Source organism: Theobroma cacao, chromosome 6 (assembly GCF_053813885.1).
Source record: "Theobroma cacao isolate CCN51 chromosome 6, ASM5381388v1, whole genome shotgun sequence".
In the NCBI taxonomy this organism is placed as follows: domain Eukaryota; kingdom Viridiplantae; phylum Streptophyta; class Magnoliopsida; order Malvales; family Malvaceae; genus Theobroma; species Theobroma cacao.
The window spans coordinates 3130505-3147097 of record NC_142644.1 but is presented as its reverse complement, the minus strand read 5'-3'; the positions used below and the strand labels follow the sequence as shown (position 1 = coordinate 3147097).

At 37.4% G+C, this 16593-nt stretch overlaps 2 protein-coding genes across 2 annotated transcripts; both read left to right on the top strand.

The window, feature by feature from the left end:
* Positions 1–358: 358 nt before the first annotated feature.
* On the top strand, positions 359–9949 carry LOC18595349 (topless-related protein 1). The gene is made up of 27 exons (XM_007023258.3): positions 359–554; positions 1002–1108; positions 1263–1442; positions 1568–1681; positions 1768–1926; positions 2384–2561; positions 2648–2774; positions 2924–3033; positions 3163–3328; positions 3447–3556; positions 3646–3724; positions 3812–3885; positions 3973–4068; positions 4148–4243; positions 4360–4487; positions 4617–4851; positions 4931–5089; positions 5169–5276; positions 5467–5613; positions 6973–7083; positions 7200–7379; positions 7525–7653; positions 7733–7828; positions 8110–8298; positions 8379–8545; positions 9010–9284; positions 9684–9949. The coding sequence occupies exons 2-26, from the start codon at positions 1029–1031 to the stop codon at positions 9218–9220; spliced, it is 3429 nt and encodes a 1142-aa protein (XP_007023320.2). The 5' UTR covers positions 359–554; positions 1002–1028; the 3' UTR covers positions 9221–9284; positions 9684–9949.
* Positions 9950–10405: 456 nt separating this feature from the next.
* On the top strand, positions 10406–15625 carry LOC18595348 (protein TOPLESS-like). Its single transcript, XM_088807322.1, has 12 exons — positions 10406–10673; positions 10810–10853; positions 10956–11036; positions 11217–11363; positions 12569–12679; positions 12806–12985; positions 13208–13336; positions 13416–13511; positions 13814–14002; positions 14083–14249; positions 14733–15007; positions 15332–15625. Exons 1-11 carry the CDS (start codon positions 10406–10408, stop codon positions 14944–14946), a joined length of 1626 nt encoding a protein of 541 aa, XP_088663448.1. The 3' UTR covers positions 14947–15007; positions 15332–15625.
* Positions 15626–16593: the final 968 nt, after the last annotated feature.

The following is a 16593-nucleotide window of genomic DNA, read 5'->3' as shown; positions in this document are numbered from 1 at the left end:
GCTTTTCCTCTACTTCTCACCCCTACCATAATCTTAGTCCGTGATCCTCCGATCAAAATCAGAGGAAAATCCAATTCGAATCGACGGTTGGGAAGTAAAACTAGAATAGATTCGCTGTATCTGATTACTTTTTGAAGTTAGAATAGCTGTCAGCTAGAGATTCCGCGCCGATAAACTCGACAAAGTGTAGCCGGCTAAGCGGGGCCCATATTTCACTGTACTTATGAATAAGCTGACTTACTTATCAAAAGCAGCTATCATTTGGAAAGAAGCTATCAAGTGATAAGCAGACCGACTTATCATCTTCTTTATCTGTCTCCACTTCCCTATAAAAATCGCCATTTCTGCAAGGTTTTAGGTTGGGTATTATATAAAAGGGAATATAATTTTTCTAGAGAGAGAAAGGGACAATCTCTGGCTCGCTTGTGTGTGTGTGTGTGTTTTTTTTTTTCCATTTTTCTAGAGAGAGAAAGCTTCGTATTTTTGTTCCTCTAAGAGAGAGGAAGCTTCTTCGTTCTTTCTCTCTCTGAAAATCGATCTCTTCGAAGAACAAGGTAAGTTTTCTAACAAATCTATTTACTTTTGTTCCTGTATTTGTGTTTTGTAGAATCTGTTACTTTAAAAATCTTTAGCTTTTTTTTTTGGTCTCCTTTTTTGCTTTTTATATATCTTTTTTTCGCTTTATTTTTTTTATTTACCGAAAAATTGCATCTTGGGTTTCTAGATGGTATAAAGTTGGCTTTTTTTTTTAGTTGTTGTCTCTTTGATCCGAAAAAACCCTAGAATTTACCCTTTTTTTCTTCTTGATTATGTCAGAAAAGTGAGCTCTTTAGGGGGCTTGAAGATGGTTGAATGATCTAGTTCCATGAAAAATTTTAAACTTTTGGGTTTCATTTCGGATTTTATGAGTTTTTCAAGGGATTGTGAGCTGACCCTTTTTTGTATATTTTGGAATATTTTTGCAGATCTAGTGTTTATATTTTGTTATTTTTGTTTCATAGTTGGGAATTGAAGACGGGGCGGCTACGATGTCGTCTCTCAGTAGAGAGCTCGTGTTCTTGATCTTACAGTTTCTAGATGAGGAAAAGTTTAAAGAGACTGTGCACAAGTAATCTCTTTATTTTTCTTTTGAAAAATATTAAATAGCATTTTAGTTTTAGTACTTTTCAAAGTTTAATGAGATTTACTATTTGTTGTTAACTGATATTTTAAATGTAACAATCTCAGCTTATTAATGTTTTTTATTATTTGAATTTAAATAGGCTTGAACAGGAATCTGGGTTTTTCTTTAATATGAAATATTTCGAGGATGAGGTGCATAATGGAAATTGGGATGAGGTTGAGAAATACCTGTCTGGTTTCACCAAGGTTGACGATAACCGATATTCTATGAAAATCTTTTTTGAGATAAGAAAGCAGAAGTATCTTGAGGCATTGGATAAGTAAGCTTTTTGCATGCTGTTTAATTCTGATTTGTTTTATTAATCATTGCAAGTTTGATGTGATGTTTCTGCTGGAAAGTTCCTTGGTAGAATTCACTGACATTTGGAATGATTAAATTTGTTAGGCATGATCGATCCAAGGCTGTGGAGATATTGGTAAAGGATTTGAAAGTTTTTGCTACATTTAATGAGGAGCTTTTCAAGGAAATCACTCAGCTTTTGACGTTGGAGAATTTTAGGTATGTGGCTTGTTTTGAATTGTTCAAGTTTCGATGTAAAATAAATCACAGTGAATGAACTGAATAATGCATAACTTTCATAACAGAGAGAATGAACAATTGTCAAAGTATGGAGATACCAAGTCTGCTAGAGCAATCATGTTAGTTGAACTCAAGAAGCTTATTGAAGCAAATCCTTTATTCCGTGATAAATTGCAGTTCCCTAACCTTAAAAATTCGAGGTTACGGACCCTCATTAATCAGAGGTAATGTTTCTTGCGTTGTTACATCTTTATCATCAGTGCATTAGCCGCTTTGAAGAGATGCCTTTTGGGGTTGGGGGGGGGGGGGGGGGGGGGGGGAGCTCCCTCTATCTCTCCCCCCCCCACCCCTATTTAGCAATGTACACTATTTATGTAATGAGCTCACAACTTTCGCAGGGCATTTAAAGTTTTTTTATGGCCCGAACTTTTGCATTTTAATTATTTATATATTTTCATTTGTTACTTCATTTTACTAGTTGGGTTTCTGCCATAAAAATTGGATGGGAAGAATGATTTGGCCTATAGTCTTTATAGTGCCAAATTAATATGTTTCTTGTCTTCTTTGCATAACCAGCATTTGCTGCCCTTTTTTAGTTATTACTGGCACTGATGTTTTTAATGAACCCAAGTTATTCTTGTTGTGGTTTGAGGGGACAACTGATTTCTTGTGCAATTACAGCTTGAATTGGCAGCATCAACTTTGTAAAAACCCCAGGCCAAATCCAGATATAAAAACCCTCTTTGTGGATCACTCATGTGGACAGCCAAATGGTGCACGGGCACCGTCACCTGCAAATAATCCACTTCTTGGATCCTTACCAAAAGCTGGAGGTTTTCCTCCCCTAGGTGCTCATGGGGTGGGTATCCAGCCTAGATAGTAGTATAGCCAACTCTCTTTCCTCTTCTATATCCTTTTCTTAATGTTCTTGATTTACATGTTCAGCCTTTTCAACCTACACCAGCACCAGTTCCAGCACCCCTTGCAGGTTGGATGTCAAATCCTTCAACCGTAACTCATCCAGCAGTTTCTGGTGGAGGAGCTATTGGTCTTGGTGCTTCTTCAATCCCAGGTAGCTTGTTTGTTTGACTTTATTATTATTTTTTTAAAATATTCTTCTTTGTCACATACCTCTTTAAGTTTGTTTTAGTATGTGGCTGGTATCATTCCTTCTTCTAGTTCTTTTTTTAACTTTAGGCATGTTTCATTGTTGATTTATAGCTGCATTGAAGCATCCAAGGACTCCTCCGACTAATCCATCTGTAGACTACCCACCTGGGGACTCTGATCATGTTTCCAAAAGGACAAGGCCCATGGGGATTTCTGATGAGGTACTCTGATTTTACTTCAATTAATAATATATATTCCTGCTGTTGGCTTGGGCATCTAGTGGTTATGACTTATGATTGTGTCTTTCCTGCTCCTAGGTTATTTTACTGATCTTTGCTCACTTTGTGTAGGTAAATCTTCCTGTCAATGTGCTGCCGGTTACATTTCCTGGCCATGGTCACAGTCAGACTTTCAATGCACCCGATGATCTTCCAAAGACTGTTGCAAGAACTCTAAATCAGGGTTCATCTCCTATGAGCATGGATTTTCATCCTAAGCAACAGACTCTACTTCTAGGTCTGCTATACTTGTGTATTTTTTTTATTTATAGTCACATTTGGTTTATTTCTCTTTCTGGCTGCTGGTTCTTCTATCTTGGAAATGGAATTCTGAGTATTCTAAATACAATGAACAGTTGGTACCAATGTTGGGGAGATAGCATTGTGGGAAGTTGGTTCTCGGGAGCAGCTGGTTTTAAAGAACTTCAGAGTTTGGGAACTTAGTGCTTGTTCAATGCCTCTGCAGGTTTGTGCCTTCAAGTGTTGTTTATCGTACTTGCTATCTCCATGCTATATTTAGACATACTAAAACAAAACTTTTCTGCTTGAATTCAGGCTGCTCTAGCCAAAGATCCTGCTGTCTCTGTAAACCGTGTAATTTGGAACCAACCCCACCCTGAGGGTTCTCTATTTGGTGAGATGGAATACATTAGAATTAGTCAATGTTTAATCTGCTATAATGGAAATATTGATTTACATGCCGTACCTGTTTGAAAAACAGGAGTTGCTTACTCAAGGCACATTGTGCAAATTTATTCTTACCATGGTGGTGATGACGTTCGGCAACATTTGGAGGTATATATTAGAGCTAGTTATCTTGGATTCTTCTTAGTCCTTGCTGAAGTTGAGTTGCCTGACTGAAATTGATATTTTCTGGTCTAGATTGACGCTCATGTTGGTGGAGTAAATGATCTTGCATTCTCTCTTCCAAATAAGCAACTTTGTGTAATAACCTGTGGTGATGACAAGACAATTAAGGTTTGTTTATCATTTTACATGGTCGGTACTTGTGCTAGGAGAAAAGTTGCTTGTCCTGGCTAATGTCATTTTGTAATAGGTGTGGGATGCTAGCACTGGTGCAAAGCAATTTATCTTTGAAGGTCATGAGGCTCCTGTTTATTCTGTCTGCCCTCACCATAAAGAAAACATTCAGGTAAGGATATTGCTTTATTGCTTTAGAATGTTATGCATTTGACGCTTGTACTGTGAGCATGTTCCTATGTACATTCTTCTTCCTGACGTGCTTCCTTTTTAAATTTTCTGCCTCAGTTTATCTTTTCAACAGCTGTAGATGGAAAGATAAAGGCATGGTTGTATGATAATATGGGATCTCGGGTTGACTATGAAGCTCCTGGTCGTTGGTGCACAACCATGGCCTACAGTGCTGATGGTACAAGGTTAGTTCGCTTGCTTGCACCATATTCAGATGTATTTATCTTCTGCTAATTGACAAAAATGATCAGGATTAAGGTAGTTTTGTTTGGATTTTCCACTGTCCCTTCTGGTTTGGTGGGTGGATATTGTAGGCTGTTCTCCTGTGGCACCAGTAAAGAAGGGGACTCATTCATCGTAGAATGGAATGAAAGTGAAGGGGCTGTGAAGAGGACATATCAAGGATTCCGGAAGCGTTCTTTGGGTGTTGTGCAATTTGACACAACTAAGAATAGGTATTTGGCGGCTGGTGATGATTTCTCTATCAAATTCTGGGATATGGATAATATTTCACTGTTGACCAGTATTGATGCCGATGGAGGTCTTCCAGTAAGTTCATTGTGTTCAACTAAGTTTTATACCATTTTGAAGATAGGAGCTACTTACATTTGTCTTTCCTAATTCCTAGGCTAGCCCACGCATCCGCTTTAATAAGGATGGCTCTCTTTTGGCTGTTTCTACCAATGATAATGGGATTAAGATTTTGGCGAACTCAGATGGTATGCGATTATTGCGCACTATGGAAAACCTTTCTTATGATGCATCAAGAGCATCTGAAGCCCCAAAGGTAGTATTATTACCTCATTTAATTTCATTAGCAAACCTGATGCTAAATTAAATTGTCTTATGATGTGTTTTTTTCTCAGCCTACTATAAATTCAATCTCCGCCGCTGCAGCAGCAGCGGCAGCAGTAGCTGCTACTAGTGCTGGAATTGCAGACAGAAGTGCCTCTGTGGTTGCAATTGCCGCAATGGTCTGTTAGACATGAGTGTTCTTTTTTTTTATTATTAATTTTTTTAGTTTTTTCATCATCAACATAAAATTTTTTATCAAATCAGCACTTCAACATCATTTTGCATTACGGTTATGCTATCATTGTTTCTCCTTTCATTAGTGGAGCTTGGGTGCATGACTTCGTGATTTGTGCATTATGCATTTTTCAGAATGGGGATGCCCGGAGTTTGGGGGATGTGAAACCCAGAATAACGGAAGAATCCAGTGATAAATCAAAGATTTGGAAGCTCACTGAAATCAGTGAACCATCTCAGTGTCGATCTTTGAGGCTTCCTGAAAACTTGAGGGTAACCAAGGTAACGAAATTTCACATTAACTTTGTGCTTCGTAGACTTTCTAACATGCTGGTAGGTTGACTACTTAATTATATTTGTTGTCCTGCCAAGTAACTGGTATAGTTTTTCCTGCATGTTTTGGCTGTTTCACTGACACTTACTCTTTAGCCAATTTGATGGTTTTCATGATTCTGCTTTAGCTACTTTGCTCTTTCACGTGTCTAGTGATCAGCAGATTCTGATTGCATTATAAATAAACTTAAGCAATACCTTGTAATTCAGAGGTGTGATATTAATTAGTTCTCAATTATGGATTTTAGTTGAGTACTATCCTTAGAAAAAGGCCTATAGTATTTATAATTTGACATTTTTGTCCATATTATATACTTGTTACCATTTTAAAACTACCTTGCATTTTAGTTGAGTACTATCCTTAGAAAAATGCCTATAGTATTTATAATTTGACATTTTTGTCCATATTATATACTTGTTACCATTTTAAAACTACCTTGCATATCTAGAAAAAAATCTCCAAGTCTTTTCACTTTTATCTTTGGTTGGATTTTAAGAAATCTGGCCATTTAATATATCATTGCTTTGCTGAGGAGTGTCATGCTCTGAATTGTTTTTCCACTGAAGGAAACTGTCTAGGATTCTGGTTTACGCTTATGTTGATCTCTAAGGAAAAGAGTAGAGATTGAAATGAAATGCACTTTTGAGAGGAGTAGCAGATCATGCAACCAAATGTTTTAGTGCGATTATATCCAGCTTGACGAAATGGATGCATCATGTGATCCCTACTATCTTTAATCCTGTATTACTAAGAAGTGGATGAATGAAGATCAGACTAAGTAATTCTTGAGTAGTTGAATGATCTATTAAGATATTTAGAAGGTAACTGTAAATTTGCATCACATTAATGCTACATAACATCACTTAGTCCTAGAAGATGTATAAGTAGATAGAGCCTAAATGGTTTCAAATTGATTATCCTGTATCTGTAAAGAGGCTGATTTAAAGTTCTGGTCTAGACCTTGTTTGATGGTGACCTGACAATGAGGTTAACCGGTCCTAGAAGATTATTAATTTAAAGTCAAATTGTTCAATAAATGCCTGTGACATTTGCATAAAATGCGCTCTGTAAGTGTTCAGAAATCATACACTGTTTTTCAGTTGTTTCTTTTTTTATAGTGCACCTTATCCCTGCTAAAATTCCCATTTATGGAACTCGCCTTTTTTTGTGATAATGATTTATGACTTGAATGTATTTTTGGCCATTCACTCTGATGACGATGAATTCAACTTCTGAAATTGAACTCCATCTGATTTATCTCCTTTATTTGGGCCCCATCTTATCAGCTTTTCCTGTGGTTATTTCAGATATCAAGGTTAATCTTCACAAATTCAGGTAATGCTATTTTGGCATTAGCATCAAATGCTATTCACTTGCTTTGGAAGTGGCAGCGAAGTGAACGTAATACAATTGGCAAGGTAGGAGGAAGGATATCAAATTAGTTTCCACTCGTCATTCGCAAACTTTTTTGTCTTACAAGAATATTTTGAAACGACGTGTACCGTAATGGTTATATTGTTGCTTCATTCTGTAGGCAACTGCTAGTGTACCACCTCAGTTGTGGCAACCATCAAGCGGCATTTTGATGACAAATGATGTTGCTGACACAAATCCCGAAGAGGCCGTGCCTTGTTTTGCTTTATCAAAGAATGATTCTTATGTAATGTCAGCATCTGGGGGAAAGATTTCCTTGTTTAATATGATGACATTTAAGGTAATCCATGACTGCTGGAATGAGTTTCCTTTTTCCATTTTTTCTTTTCATTTATAGTTGGGACAAGAAAGATCTTCCTCTCCCTTTTCCTTCTCTCTGCATTTGTCAATGATTTAAGCATATGATTTTTTATTGACACATGCAGACAATGGCAACTTTCATGCCACCGCCGCCAGCAGCAACTTTTCTTGCATTCCACCCACAAGATAATAATATTATTGCTATAGGCATGGATGATTCAACAATTCAGATATATAATGTCCGTGTGGACGAGGTATGATGCATGTTGTGGACATTTAACTCTCATTTGGAGAAGTAACAATTGTTATTTATTTATCATTTTCATCATCCAGGTGAAGAGTAAACTTAAAGGCCACTCCAAAAGAATAACTGGCCTGGCCTTCTCTCATGTACTGAATGTGCTTGTCTCATCAGGAGCAGATTCTCAGGTATTCATTTTTTATTTTACATGCATGCTACAATGAATTAGCTTCCTCTGAGTTTTATTTCTGTGACAGAATTTGTACATGGCTAGATTACGTGATTTGTTTCTTCCAATGAATCTTCTTGGTGTTGCCTTAGTTGACTGCTCCATGATAATGAAGTTTCATCAATTGTTTGCTGCTTCTGGATTCCTTAGCTAATTGACCGATCAATTAGGAAGTTGCAGTATTATCATCCATAAAAAATTGATTTTGGTTCATTGATCACATTACCATTCTTTCTCCAGCTTTGCGTATGGAACACTGATGGATGGGAAAAGCAGAAGGCCAGATTCTTGCAGGTTTCAGCTGGGAGGACCCCAATGGCACAGTCAGACACGCGAGTACAATTCCATCAGGACCAGATACATTTTCTTGTTGTACATGAGACTCAGCTTGCAATATATGAAACAACAAAGCTAGAATGTGTGAAGCAGGTAGCTCTATATTGTTGTTTGATTTGATGTGAAACGATATCATGTTGCTTTGATGTTCTAATATTTCTTCTTTGTTTTAGTGGGTCCCACGTGAATCTTCTGCACCAATAACTCATGCAACATTCTCATGTGATAGCCAACTGGTATATGCCAGCTTTCTAGATGCAACTGTCTGTGTGTTTAGTGCTGCGAACCTCAGACTACGTTGTCGTATAAATCCTTCTGCTTATCTTCCTGCTAGTATCAGGTATTTTCCCTCCTTTGCTTGACTCAGGTATTTGGTTTTGGTATGATTAGACGGTCTTAAAGCTTGGTTCAAGCATAAATTTTGGGTACAAAGTATTCAATGACATGCACACTTTGATGCACTGGATTGCATGTTGCGGTTTTAAATTACAAAAATCTTAAAAACTGTTGGAAGAGGAGTATGATTACATTTTGCCGTACAAACTCTAGTCTAGACTTGGATTGCCTTTAGCTTTTTTTGTTCTCTTTCTCCCTCTCTGGTATCATCAATGCAGTTTAGTGTTTGAAGCTTGTGTTATTAGCGTAGGCTATATGGGGTATAAGTCAATCCCAACTGTAATTCATGTGCAACTTTTATTTGCCTCTCAGCTTTACAAGTTCTCATTTGAATTTAGAATGCTCTCTACCCTCCCCATCTGCGATAACCGTTCTTATTTAAAGATGGTGTTTTCCTCTATGTTGCAGTTCCAATGTTCACCCACTTGTAATTGCTGCACATCCATCAGAGCCAAATGAATTTGCATTGGGACTCTCAGATGGCGGGGTTCATGTCTTTGAGCCCCTTGAATCTGAAAATAAATGGGGCGTGCCTCCACCAGTTGAAAATGGGTCGGCCAGCAGTGTGGCAGCAACACCTTCAGTTGGAGCTCCGGGACCAGAACAAGCCCAGAGATGATGAAATGGCTGCCTGAGCACAAGTTCTTTTATATGCTTGGCTTGCATGCCCGTCCCTAATTTAGGTATGCTTTTCCAGTATCTAATTTGTTAAGAACAGTATTGATGAAAGAGAGACATCCCAAACTAGTTGATCCAACACCTGGGTTGTTCACCATTTCCGAATTAGAGCTGAATTTGGGTCATTGTAACAGTTGGTGGTGCTTATTGAAGCAGCAGGACAAAACCCTTTTGGTTTGTCTGGTTGCTTAACTAGAAGGTAGCAGTGCCCAATTGATAATGACCGTTACAAATCTCTTTGAAGTTGTATTGTAATTCATTTTGTCTAACAATTATGAATTTGGGAATTGTACCAAGTTAAGCCTCCCACCTCCTAGAAGGTTAATATAAAATTTAATTTGGCAGTTGCTTTCTTGCTGCTCTCTCCTTACTTATCCAATCTTTTTCCTTGTAAAATTTTGCAGCTTGACAATCAAGATATGTGATCTGAGAACAATATGCAAAGATGTAGATTTAACATATTTTGTCAGATACAATCTAAGGTAAATGTCATACTAGTATTTGATAGTTTCAAGTGTTTTCTTATGCCCTTTTGGAGGGTAGAAATTCTTGGAAGGAAGGATTTTCTTTGCTGTTGTAGTTGTTTGTCTTCTATATTCACCCCCCTCCCCTTCCCTTTTCCATAAATGGCAATGTTCTTTTTATGTATAACATTTACAATTTTCACAAACCAGTGTTCTCTTTGTTGTCATCAACTTTGGCTGGTGACCTTTTTATTGTCCAAGGATTCGACAACATAGTCCTTTGCCAGTTTGTTTTTGGGATGCTTCATGTCAGACTCAGTTGTAGTATCTGAACAAGAGAGACGGTATCACTGCAGAACAAGTGTTGTAGCATACCACGACGGCATACGATCATGAAACTCCGGTCACGAGCTAAATATAATTGAAGTAAATATATATATAAACATAAAACAAACAAATGTCTGGGTTGGGACGTGATGAAACCCATTGGCATCCCTATAGAGTCTGCAATGAACCAACAAGGCAACAGAGGGGCTTCAACAGTAAGCCTTTGATCACAAAGCATTCAACACCCAACCCCTGCATTCGTCCAATTAGGCCTTAGCCTCAAACAGTTGGGATTGCCCAACCATTCGCCAGCGCGCATCTTCATAAAAACGGTAATGGAGCAGAGAAAAAGGTTAGGAAACAAAGCCTCATGTGCGTTTAACACGGAATGTATATTGCATGCCATCCATGGACGAGAGCAGTACATGATATACTGTTCTTATACCCTCCAAATTCCAAAGTCCAAAGTCCAAAGAGTATTTTCTCCATTCTTCTATCTATCTGGCGCAGCCCCTGAAGGGATCATTTCAGAATCACCCTTCCATTTATTTACGGAGTTTGTTTCAGGCTTGCTTCCATGGGAATCCTTTGTTCTGGACCCGAGTTTGTATCACCTGCAATCACCCACATCTACTAATACATCAAACATCTACTTCACCTTTTATAAACATAGATAGCTGTCTCCCAATCTCATAGAAGTTATTTACAGAATAACCACCCAACCATAAGAATTACTCAGGGCGGAAGTTCACCAGACTAGGGAGGTTAGCTGAAGCCCCCAAGGTAGTGTTATTACCTCATTTAGTTTCATTAGCAGATTAAAATTTGCTATACAAGGTCCAGATGCTAAATTAAATCTTGTCTTCTGATGTGTTGTTTTCTCAGCCTACAATAAATCCAATCTCAGCCGCTACTGCTGCTGGAATTGCAGACAGAGGTGCCTCCGTGGTTACTATTGCTGCAATGGTTCGCTAGACATGAATGTTCTTTTTTTTTTTTTAATTTTTTTCATCATCAACATAAAAAATTTGATCACACCAGCACTTCAACGTCATTTTGCATTATGGTTACGTTATCATTGTTTCTCCTGTCATTAGTGGAGCCTGGGTGCATGACTTTGTGATTTGTGCATTATGCTTTTTTCAGAATGGGGATGCCTGGAGTTTGGGGAATGTTGAACCCAGAATATCGGAAGAATCCAGTGATAAATCAAAGGTTTGGAAGCTCACTGAAATCAGTGAACCATCTCAGTGTCGATCCTTGAGGCTTCCTGAAAACTCGAGGGTAACCAAGGTATAGAAAATTTCATATTAGCTTTGTGCTTCATAGATTTAATAACATGCTGGTAGGTTGACTAGTTGATTATATTTGTTGTCTGGCCGAGTCATTGGTTTGGTTTTTTCTGCATGTTTTGGCTGTTTCAATGACACTTTGTCTTTAGCCAATTTGATGGTTTTCATGATTCTGCTTTAGCTACTTTGCTCTCTCATGCGTCCTGTGGATTGCATTATAAATAAGGAAACGTAAGCAACACCTTGTAATTCAGAGGTGCGATATCAATTAGTTCTCAATTATGGATTTTTGCTAAGTGCTATCGTCAGAAAAATGCCTCTAATATTTATAATATGACATTTTTGTCCATATTATTTACTTGTTACCATTTTAAAACTACCTTGCATGTCTAGAAAAACTCTCCAAGTCTTCTCACTTTTATCTTTGGTTGGATTTAAGAAATCTGACAATTTTAAGATATCATTGCTCTGAATTGTTTCTCCACTAGAGGAAACTGTCTAGGATCCTGGTTTACACTTATGTTGGTCTCTAAGAAAAAGAGTAGAGATTGAAATGAAATGCACTTCTGAGAGGAGGAGCAAATCATGCAGCCAAATGTATTAGTGCGATGACATCTATCTTGACGAAATGAACACATCATTGTGGTTCCTACTATCTTTAATCCTGTGTTACTAAGAATAGACGAATGAAGAACTAACTAAGAAGTAATTCTTTAGTAGTTGAATGATCTATTAAGATATTGAGAAGTTAAGTGTAAATTTGCATCACCTAAATGCTACATAACATCACTCAGTCCTAGATGATGTATAAGTAGATGTAGACTAAATGGTTTCAAAATGATTATTCTGTAACAGGAAAGATGCTGATTTAAAGTTCTGGTCTAGACCTTCTTTGATGGTAGCATGACAATGAATTAACTGGTTCTAAAAGATTATTTAATTTGAAGTCAAATTATTTAATAAATGCCCATGATATTTGCATAAAATGTGCTGTCTGTAAGTGTTCAGAAATTATACACTGTTGTTCACCTGTTTCTTTTTTTGTAGTGCACCTTATCCCTATCAAAATTCCCCTTAATGTAACTAGCCTTTTTTGTGATAATGCTTTATGACTTGAATGTAATTTTGGCCATTCACTCTGATGACAACTTATTCATCTTCTTTATTTGGGCCCTATCTTATTAGCTTTTCCTGTGATTATTTCAGATATCAAGGTTAATCTTCACAAATTCAGGTAATGCTATTTTGGCATTAGCATCAAATGCTATTCACTTGCTTTGGAAGTGGCAGAGAAGTGATCTTAATTCAAATGGCAAGGTAGGAGGAAGGATATCAAAATAGTTTCTACTCATCATTGTGAACTTTTTGTCATACAAGAATATTTTAAAATGACTTGTACGGTAATTTTTACTGTAATAGTTATATCATTGCTTCAATCTGTAGGCAACTGCTACTGTACCACCTCAGTTGTGGCGACCTTCAAGTGGCATTCTGATGAAAAATGATGTTGCCGGCACAAATCATGAAGATGCTGTACCCTGTTTTGCTTTATCAAAGAATGATTCTTATGTAATTTCAGCATCTGGGGGAAAGATATCCTTGTTTAATTTGCTGACATTTACGGTAACTCATGACTGCTGGAATGCATTTCCTTATTCTATTTTTTCTTTACATTCCTTTACATTTATAGTTGGGGCAGGAAAGTTCTTCCTCTTTCTCTTCCCGTCTCTCTGCATTTGTCACATTTATAGTTGGGGCAGGAAAGATCTTCCTCTTCCTCTTCCCTTCTCCCTGCACTTGTCAATTATTTGAGTAAGCATATCATATTTATATTGACACATGCAGACAATGGTAACGTTCATGCCACCACCGCCAGCAGCGACTTTTCTTGCATTCCACCCACACGATAATAATATTATGGCTATAGGCATGGACAATTCAACAATTGTGATATATAATGTCCGTGTGAATGAGGTATGATGCATGTTGTGGACAATTAATTCTCTTTTAGAGAAGTAGCACTAGTTATTTAGTTACTGTTTTCATCATCCAGGTGATTGCTAAACTTAGAGGCCACTCCAAAAGAATAACTGGCCTTGCCTTCTCTCATGTACTGAATGTGCTTGTCTCATCGGGAGCGGATTCTCAGGTACTCATTTTTTATTTTACATGCATGCTACAATGAATTAGCTTTCCTCTGAGTTTTATTGCTGTGACACAATTCATACATGGCTAGATTATGTGGTTTGTTTCTTTCAATAAATCTTCTTAGTGTTGCCTTAGTTTGACCTGCTCCATGATAGCGAAGTTTCATCTGCTTTCTCCCAGAAAAATTGATTGCTGCTGCTGGATTTCTTAGTTAATTGACAGATCAATCTAGGAAGTTGAAGGATTATCATTGATAAAAATTTGATTTTTGGTTCATTGATCACACTAACATTCTTTCTCCAGCTTTGTGTATGGAACACCGATGGATGGGAAATGCAGGAGGCCAGATTCTTGCAGGTTTCAGCTTGGAGGACACCAACAGCACAGTCAGACATGGCTGTACAATTCCATCAAGACCAGATGCATTTTCTTGTTGTAGATGAGACTCAGCTTGCAATATATGAAACAACAAAGCTAGAATGTTTGAAGCAGGTACCTCTTTATCATTGTTTGATTTCTTGTGGAACAGTATCATGTTGCTCAGCTGTTCTAATTTTTCTTCTCTGTTTTAGTGGGTCCCACGTGAATCTTCTGCACCAATAACTTTTGCAACATTCTCATGTGATAGCCAACTGGTATATGCCAGCCTTTTAGATTCAACTGTCTGTGTGTTTAGTGCTGTGAACCTCAGACTATGTTGTCGAATAAATCCTTCTGCTTATCTTCCTGCTAGTGTCAGGTATTTTCCCTCCTCTGCTTGACTCAGGTATATGGGTTTGGTGTGGCTAGTCGGTCTCAAAGCTTGGCTAAAGCACAAATTTTGGGTACAAAGGATTCAATGACATGCACACTTAGATGCACTGGCTTGCATGCTGTAGTTTTAAATTACAAAAAACTTAATACTGTTGGAAAAGGAGTATGAGTACGTTTTGCATTACAAACTCCAGTCTAGACTTGGACTGCCGTTAGTTTTTTTTGTTTTTTCTCTCTCTCTCGTATTATCAATGCAGTTTAGTGTTTCAGGCTTGTATTATTAGCAGAGGCTATATGGGTTAGATCGTTTGCAAATGGAAAATAATTAGTCAATCCTGACCGTAATTCATGTGCAACTTTTGTTTGCCTCTCAGCTTTACTAGTTCTCATTTGAATTTAGTGTGTGTTCCACACTCCCCATTTGTGATAACCTTCTTATTTAAAAATGATCTTTTCCTCTATGTTGCAGTTCCAATGTTCACCCACTTGTAATTGCTGCACATCCATCAGAGCCAAATGGATTTGCATTGGGACTCTCAGATGGTGGGGTTCTTGTCTTTGAGCCCCTTGAATCCGAAAACAAATGGGGCGTGCCTCCACCAGTTGAAAACGGGTCAGCCAGCAGTGTGGCAGCAACACCTTCAGTTGGAGCTCCGGGACCAGAACAAGCCCAGAGAAGATGAAATGGCTGCCTGAGCAGAAGTTCTTTTATTTGCTTGGCTTGCGTGCCCATCCCTAATTTAGGTATGCTTTTCCAGTATCTAATTTGTTAAGAACAGTATTGATGAAAGCGAGACATCCCAAGCTAGTTGATCCAACACCTGGGTTGTTCTCCATTTTTTGGAATTAGAACTGAATTTGGGTAATCGTAACAATTGAAGCAGCAGGACAAAAACCCATTTGGTTTGTCTGGTTGCTCAACTAAAAGGCAGCAGTGACCAATTGTTAAAGACAGCTACAAATCTCTCAGAACTTAAACCTCCTAGAAGGTTAATATAAAGGGTTTAATTTGCCAGTTGCTTACTTGCTGCTCTCTCCTTACTTATCCAATCTGTTTTCCTTTGACAGTTATTGCAGGTTGATAATCAAGTTATGTGATCTGAGAACAATAAGCAAAGTTGTAGATTCAACACATTTTCTCAGATACAATCCAAGGTAAATGTCATATTATTTAATAAATGACATTTTCTTTCTCTGTTGGAAGCATAATATGCAATTGAAGTCCAATTACGCATTACTTTTTTAGTTAACTCTGTTTGAATTCATCTCAATCTTTTTATATTTACTCTACTATGTTTGTCAACTTATAATTCTCGACTCAATTTTTTTGTAAGTCCATCTCAATCTGCACATTGGATTATAATTATTAAAATTCTATTTCGATTCTAGGTTCGACACCAAATTATAGTTTTTAAAATTTAATTTTTTTAACAATTGTGCTTTGAATTCACTTTAATCTATTTTGTTACCCTAGATTTCATTTTAAAAGCTATTCTAGTACGGAGTTATTATTTTTAAAACCTAATCCAGATCTTTTATGAAATTATCATTTTTAAAATCTAATCCAAATTCTTCACCAAATTACCAATTTTAGAATTATCATTTTTAAAACTTAATTCGGGGCTCAATGTTCAGTGATTATATATATATATATATATATATATGGAAATATAATTAAAAAAATAGATTCTTATAAAATGAGATTATCTAATCGACACACCGATTAATTTAGTAATTCCTTCATACACTGGAGAAGATTAGCGTCGGATCTAAAGAGGAACTCTGGCTGGTTAACTTTCGAATAGCACCTGAATATTTTTGGAGCCCCTGTTCCAACATTAACTTTAACCCTAGTATAACGCCCAAAGCTCTGCTGTTAAGGAAAAGGAGACACCGACTTTATATGTAAACCCTGATATCCAATTTCCATTTTCATCTCTAATTGTGCCGCCTGCTGCTGCCATGGCCCCGTTGCCCTTTTGCACTGCCATCAACGTTCAGCTTAACATACGAATGCTCAGGTTTTTCCCAAGCTATCAAAGCTTCCTTCTTCATTACAAGAGGACCCCAAGCCTCTTTTGCTTTGTTGCCATGCATGGTGAGACCAAACAAACAGAAGCATGAAAGATTGTTAAGTTTGTCCTATACCATTAAAACCACAGGTTACTCAACATATATACTTTCCAGCATCCAATGTCGAAGATCAAGACTGAAAAAACTACCATCAACTAGGCCGGGAACTACCTGCAGACATACATTCTTTGAAGGTCTACAGTGTCTTACCGCGTGAAGAATGCCATATATATATATATATATATATTTTAAAAAAT